This window comes from Clupea harengus, chromosome 11, assembly GCF_900700415.2.
Source record: "Clupea harengus chromosome 11, Ch_v2.0.2, whole genome shotgun sequence".
In the NCBI taxonomy this organism is placed as follows: Eukaryota; Metazoa; Chordata; class Actinopteri; order Clupeiformes; family Clupeidae; genus Clupea; species Clupea harengus.
Window position 1 is genome coordinate 11,437,822 of NC_045162.1, and position 7,500 is coordinate 11,445,321.

General features: G+C 48.8%; 2 protein-coding genes across 3 annotated transcripts in view; both read right to left on the reverse strand.

Annotated features, from left to right (window-relative positions):
* LOC105912979 (potassium/sodium hyperpolarization-activated cyclic nucleotide-gated channel 3-like) overlaps positions 1-2,916 on the reverse strand; it is a 27,926-nt gene extending 25,010 nt beyond the window's left edge. Inside the window, exon 1 of the mRNA XM_031576455.2 lies at positions 88-2,916. Within this exon, the coding sequence (XP_031432315.1) occupies positions 88-734 (647 nt within the window). The 5' untranslated portion in view covers positions 735-2,916. The remainder of the gene's footprint in view (positions 1-87) is intronic.
* A 2,634-nt stretch (positions 2,917-5,550) lies between these two features.
* Positions 5,551-7,500, reverse strand: part of pklr (pyruvate kinase L/R) — a 21,599-nt gene continuing 19,649 nt past the window's right edge. For both annotated transcript variants that reach the window (XM_012842019.3, XM_012842018.3), the window contains exon 11: positions 5,551-6,137. In XM_012842019.3, the coding sequence (XP_012697473.1) occupies positions 6,034-6,137 (104 nt within the window). In that variant the 3' untranslated portion in view covers positions 5,551-6,033. The remainder of the gene's footprint in view (positions 6,138-7,500) is intronic.

Here is a 7,500-nt window from a genome sequence, read left to right on the forward strand (position 1 = left end):
TCTTGGTTGACCCTCTCTTTCACTGGACCCCCGCCTCCACCTCCTCACCCCTCCGCTGGTGCTCCTGCAGGTGTTGGTGTCTCTTACCTGAAGTCGCTGTAGGGGTGGATGATCCAGGTCCCGGCCGACTTGAGCCTCTCCTGCTCCATGGCCACTGCCTTGTGGCTGCCGAACATGCGCAGGGAGAACTTATTGACCCCGGGTTGCAGCATTGCCCCGAACTGCCTCTGGATGAAGGTGGACTGGTTGGAGTAGCTGTAGTCCTCCCCATCCAGCCCCAGGCCACCCTCGGGGCTGCCCGCGGCAGTGGTGGTGGTGGTCTCCGGCCCCGCCGTCACCACCATCACCCCCGTGCCTGTGGAGGAGGTGGAGGCCAGGGCGGCGCGGGAGGCGGTGAAGCCCACCGAGCGCTGCACCGTGCCGGGGGCTGAAGAAGGGGTCGGCCCTGAGGGTGGAGGGAGAGGAATCGGGGTGGTGGGGGTCCCGGCCGCAGTTGCCGGCCGGAAGGGGAGGCCGTCACGGGAGGAGCTCATGATTGACAGGCGGCGGCGAACAGGCTCCGCCCTCTCCCCCTCCAGCGAAGCCTGGGACAGGCGGTAACCTGGCGACGGCAGGCTGCTCTTGCTGCGTCGCTTGGAGTCACCGTTTCGGGTGGGGCGGGAGTCAGTGCTGCCTGGGCCCCCACCTGTGCCGCCAGTCCCAGGGGTGCCCGCTCCACCCCCCACCCCGTCCATGACGGGCAGGGGGTCACACTCACCCGCAACCGCGCGGTTGTTTGATTATCACCTGTTACACTGTCTACAGAGCGTGGCAACAGCAGAAACAAGAAGCCCACAAAAGAGTTAATATCACAAGAAGCCCATTGTCTGCTTCAGTGGACCAGGAAATGCGCGCTCGAAAAAAACACCGACGTGACCTCACGGATAAATAGCTGTTTCCTCCCCTCTCCGCAGTTGCAGAAAACGCACGCACGGCTCCTCACACCTCCGCCCTCTCTTAGCGCCCATGGTTCTCACCTCTATGCCCTTGGAGGCTGCCAATTAAAACAGTTGACAAATCCCTCCATTTTAGATATAACGCAACGCAAGTGTTTTACTCTTTCGCGCTTTAGTCATTTGTCCTCGCCGATCATCATTCATCCTTTCCCTTGTCCTTGGAGCTCCTGACGCCGCTGTAGGCCCACCCTCTCCCCATCTCTGCTGCTCTCAGCGCTGTGACGCCGGGCATGTTGGCACTGGATTCCCGGTCTGTCACATAAAGGCGCACGTCTATCCGTGACTATTGTTGCCGTAGCTACTGATCTTCCTTCGATCGATAAGTCTGACTTTAATGTCTTATGTTCTTCACATCGAATGCTTTGAAGGACTTAATTTATCCAGAATACTTCGTAGTAGTATTGATACATTAATCTACGAATGACAAGGACACTCAGGTCGTACCGGAATAGATGGGTCGTCTACACCCGACACAGAGAGCATTACTGACACACACGCGCTCTGACTCACACGCACACTGATTCATACTGACACATGCTCACAAAAACACACATAAGACAGTGGTGGACCATCCGAAGATATAAATTGTTACCAACTGAAAGCTGTACATCCATACCGTCCTGACAGAATATTGTACAGGTTGACAACCCTTAGACGTGTCAAGAGCATAGACGCAACAGGGTTTCGCTCACCGGGTGTAAATAAATAAATAAATAAAAGTGTCACGGTGCTCCAACGGTGAAATGAAAGCGTCTGGAGGAAACCTGGACAGGTAGCTTAGCTGAATATGTTCTCCCCGCGATGTCCATGCTCTGAGCGATGTTATTTTAAAGTCGCGTCTCTCTTCTTCCTTGGCATACTTGAAAAACCCGCTTTGACTACTCCGCCGACAGGATTTAGCTGTATTGTTTCTATTGCGCCGAATCTGAATACAAGAAGGATGCTTCTATTTCAGTTTCGGAAATAAAGCGACAGCCTAACCCCAAGAAGCGACAGCCTAACCCCAAGACTGTCTCGAGCGACCCCAACTTGTTGATCGTGGGTATAAAATACGCCCCTAGATCTCCTCAGAAATCCGAAAATATCCAGGCAAAAGATGAAATAGTCCAGGCAGCTCCGAGACGCTACTTCAGAAAACCACCCGCCGCCCTAGTGCCGGCGAAGGAGCGCAAACACGCGACTGTAATATGAAATAAATAAATAAATAAATACACAAAGGTCTGAATCTAAACGTCTTGTTGCCATGGCAGCGCATCCTCATCACCCTTCCCCAAGGCTGAGTGCCCGGCCGGTAGGAGACCTAGGCAGCACAGGTATGGCTCGCGCGTCATCAAGACTCTCACCAATACAACCGGGGAATTGTCGCGGGAGCGGGGGGATGTGGAAACGCGCACGGAAGGGGTAGAGGTTGAAAGGACGACAGGAAAGAGAAGGAAAAGAAAAGAAAACAGAAGAGAGAGATATTCCACTTGCCTGGAACTGGGAGCCTCAGTTTCGATGGGACAGAGAGAGACAGAGAAGCAGGGATACGCTTAATTAGTTTAAGGACAGTTACAGTCGCTGGCCTGCTGGCTCGTTGACACGGTGCAGTCCCGACGAAAGATAGACAACACTGTCTGCACGGACATGAACACGGGAGGCCGTCATATGATGATGTCATGTATCATAGTATTTAAAAGGGCATAGTACAGAGTCAAATGGTGGTCATATAAAATGTGTGCACCATATTGTCATGAATTATCTAAAGGCATAAAGTGACATTACTTTGAGATAATAAAAAAAATATTGAGTGTGAGTTAGTGTAGTCACATAGGCTGCATAGGATAGGATCAAGTTAAATAGCCTAGGTGAGAGCTGAATTTAGTTTTAACTGACTGAAGCAAATGAGACAAAAGCTACCAGAATTTTAAACCAGACATGCACAGAGAGAGAGAGAGAGAGACAGAGACAGAGACAGAGACACACACACATACAAACAAACACACACACACACACACACACACACACACACACACACAGACAAACACACACACAGTCACACACAGACACACACACACACACACAGAGACACACACACACACACACACACACACACACAGACACACAGACACTCTCACACACACACACACACACACACAGAGAGACACACACACACACACACACACACACACACACACACAGACAAACACACACACAGTCACACACAGACAGACTCACACACACACACACACACACAGACACAGAGACACACACACTGTGACTAAGGAAAGAACCCTGAGGCAGAGCACATTAGGGACACTAAAGCGGAGCAGTGATCATCATGTTCAGGTTCCCCTTGGCAGAACTTCCAGCACACTTGCCATACTGAGGTCACGGGGTGGATTCCCAGGATAAACAGGACACTGTCATCGTCTCCATCCGAGTAAGAAAAGAAGGTATCACTTGAACCCTGCTTCACGAGACTCCCGTGAGCATGTCATGGAAGATTTCATACAGTCAGTGTCCAGTGATGTAACAGGGTCACATCATAGTAACTGGTAACTGTATGATGCGATGACAGCTTAGTAGCAACTGGCATAAGATGTTATGGCAACAAAAAGTCTTGAGAGTTGTCATGACCATCACTGTTATAATAGTAACATGCCCCTTTCAAATTGTCAGACATCAACTGTTATGATGACTAATGACTGGAAAAGGGCATCTGTTGTTGGTTGTTGTTGGTTACGGCAGCCTAATTACGTGAGCTAGTTGTATCAGTTGGCTCTTCCCACAGCAGATGCAGGTATGAGTTGCTTAAGACTGAGCAGAGAGGTTCTGTACTGGCACAGGGGTTGGGTCAGAGGTCACTCCGTCTCAAGGTCACAGTGACCTTCAACTGAGGCTGAGGATGGCCCCTACCTACCCCAGACAGAAAAGAGGTGGCCATTCATGAGGATTCTCCACTTTCACTTGTCCTACTCTGAAGAACAAATTCCATTCATCCTTTACACCTGTAATATGAAGCCAGTTTTTTGTGTTTGAGCCTCATAGTTGGCAGCTTATTGCGAGAGAGGGAAAGAGAGAGATAGGTGCATGTGCTCCTTTGGTGAATTCAAGTGAGGACTAATACGCAGGAATCTTTCTTCCGTCCAGTTGTGGCCCATATCCAGCTGTTGCCAGGGTTACCCTGAGTGAATGTGTCTGCTGATGTGTGGTGTTGGGGGTAATTCTGAGTGAAGGCTCTGAGTTCACATCGCTCTGACAGCCATCGCAGAGCGCAGCGCAAGACAGCAGGGTGCAACTGTTTAGTTTGATTAAATGGACACACTCACATGCACACTAGCACACACACACACACACACACACCTTTACACTAGCATACACACAATCACACAAATACACTCATCATACACACACACACACACACACACACACACACCTTTATAGTAGCATACACACAATCACACAAATACACACACATACATACATACATACATACATACATACATACATACACAGACACACACACAGATAAAATGTAATTACAGTTGATAGATAAATAAACGACTGATTGATTGAAAAGATTCTCTAAGGTCCTCTCTGAATGTTGTGATGAGGACAATGAAGTCAGCGAGGCAGAAATGGCAAAGAGGCAGAGAGGACTGATCACACGTCTTCCGCCAGATTACTGCGCCAGCTTAGTGCTGACAGCCACAGCAAGCAGATTAGGGGGAAACTCTCAGAACTTAGCACTGAAATGCCTGGTGTGTGGCTTCAAGTGTGTGAGTGTGTGAGAGAGCGTGCGCTATGTGTGTGTGTGTGTGTGTGTGCTGTGTGTGTGTGTGAGTGTTTGAGTGTTGATGTGTATGTGTGTGTGTGTGTGTGGATGCCTGTCTGTGTGTGAATGTGTGGACTGAAACCAAGAAAGCTAACACTCAAGACTCAAGACTCAAGAACTGTATTTAGCCCTCGCACTCAGTCTTGTGACGTTCTAAATGACAAAATACATTTATAGCAGGCAATTATGATTTATTTATTTATCTATACCAATTCCTGTGCGTATTTACATGTTAATGTGTGCATTTTGTGTATCTGTGAGTATGGCATGTATTTTTAGGTCTCTCTCTCTCTCTGTACTGTATATTTAAATGTGTGCATGTGCCTCTGTGTGTGTGCCTGTGAGTACAGTGTGTGAGTTAAACTGTGTGTTTGTGTGATTTCAGTGGTGTAGCATATGTGTAGTCTTCCCAGAGGACAGCCCCCTGTGACTGCACATCTTTCCCAGATTGACATAAGCAGCTGGCAGATGAGGAGGTGGAGGTGGAGGAGGTGGAGGAGGAGGAGGAGGACACTCACTCATACTGTATGTGTTTAGTACCATTCTGATCCTCTGGCACACTGACTGAGGACTCATGAGCGGGACTCAAGCATCTCTGAATTAATACATTTAGCCCCTTCCTCAGTCAGCAGGAATCGTTTACAACCACACAAGGTGCACACACACTGATTCAGATATCAACACTGTTCGCCGGGTGCCTGTCAGAAGACTGCACTGGTAAGCCACATGCTGATGAAATGCTAAGAAATGTGTTTGTTTATTTATGCATGGCAGTAAACAATAGGCTAATGAGCAGATAGTTAAGCAGTGAACCATTTTGTGTACGCAGTCACACAGCAGGCTTCTTCCTATTGGCTGACGTGTGAGTCGTTTCCCTCATGGCTGCGAGTGTGTAGTCAGGGGGTTTCGTGATTAGATTGTTGTCAGTCAGATCTCCGTCATGTCTCAGTGATGTCTCAGTCAGGTCTCTGTCATATCTCATTCAAGTCTCGACCCAATCTCCGTCATGTCACATTGATGTCTCAGTCAGGTCTCTGTCATATCTCATTCAAGTCTCGAACCCGATCTCAGTCATGTCTCAGTGAAGTCTCAGTCAGGTCTCCATCATCTTCCACTGAAGTCTCAGTCAGGTTACAGTCATGTCTCAGTAAAGTCTCGGTCAGGTCTCACTGAGGTCTTGGTCAGGTTAGTCAGGGCTCAGTTAGGGTCCCGGTCAGGTCACTACACGGTGACTGCACGCATGATGTTGGTGTGTCCAGATCCGGCGCTCCAGCCGGTCACCACAATCACCATGTCCCCCGGCTTAAAAAAGCCACGTGCTTTACCTGCAGTGGACAGAGAGAGACATCAACACACAGAAACACAGGAACACCACACACACACACGCGCACACACACACACACACACACACACACACACACACACACACACGCACGCACACACACACACAAAAACACAAACAGTTACAGGGACAATACACATCACACACACACACCACACACATACCCACACACACATATACACAGATACACACATAAACACACAATTGGGGTACTTCCCTAATAAAGTACCCCAAAGTACCCCAATTAAGTACCCCAAAAGTGTTCCTCTGGATTCCAGTCAGGAGACATACTTGGCCAGGTCATAGTTTTTTCTTCTTTAGAAACTCTTGTGTGATTTTGGCAGTGTGCTTTGGATTGTTATGTTTGAATATTCCTCTTCTGCCAAGCCTCTGGAGACTGTGAGTCCTCTTGTCGGCCAGTATTTTGGTATGTCCACAGGCATTCACGGTGCTATCTAAAAATGTCAACGTCTAAAAATGCCCTAAAACCTTTTGCAATTGTGCACTCCCACCTCTGTGCTTCACTGTCGGGCTATGCATTCACTGTGGCAGTCCTGGCCATGTCCACACTGAACAGGGCTATGCATTCACTGTGGCAGTCCTGGCCATGTTCAACCTGAACATGCTGGGTCTCATCTGAGCCAAAACGATTTAGCTCGGTCTCCTCTGACCAAAGAATGTGCTTCCAATATTCATCAGGCTTAGTTTGATCTTGCAATTTTGTGCTGAAGAGCAAGCAAGGGCTTTTTTTCTTGGATGCCTTCCATAGAGGTTGCTGTTGTGCAATGTCCTTCGCACTGCCTGAGCTGTCACAGAAACTCTGATTTCTATTGATAGACACTGTGCCAAGTCTGAGGCACCTGCCCGTCTGTTTTTCAGAGCTAGATTGCGCAAGTAGATTGCTGTCTGGGTGGTGTCCGTTTAGGAGGACGACCTCTGCACCCTGCCTGTGGTGACCGTTTAGGAGGACGACCTCTGCAACCTGTCTGTGGTGTCCGTTTAGGAGGACGACCTCTGCAACCTGTCTGTGGTGTCCGTTTAGGAGGACGACCTCTGCAACCTGTCTGTGGTGTCCGTTTAGGAGGACGACCTCTGCACCCTGTCTGTGGTGACCGTTTAGGAGGACGACCTCTGGGGCTTTGATTAGTGGTACTATGGCTCCCTCAAATCAAATCAAATCAAATCAAATCAAATCAAATCAAATCAAATCAAACTTTACTTATACAGCGCATTTCATACCAAGAAGTAACCCAATGCGCTTCACACACTTATGATTGACACTGATTTTCCAGAGGGATACCTCTTGATTACTGCTGCAACTGTGCCTTGACTGATTATCAGTTGGT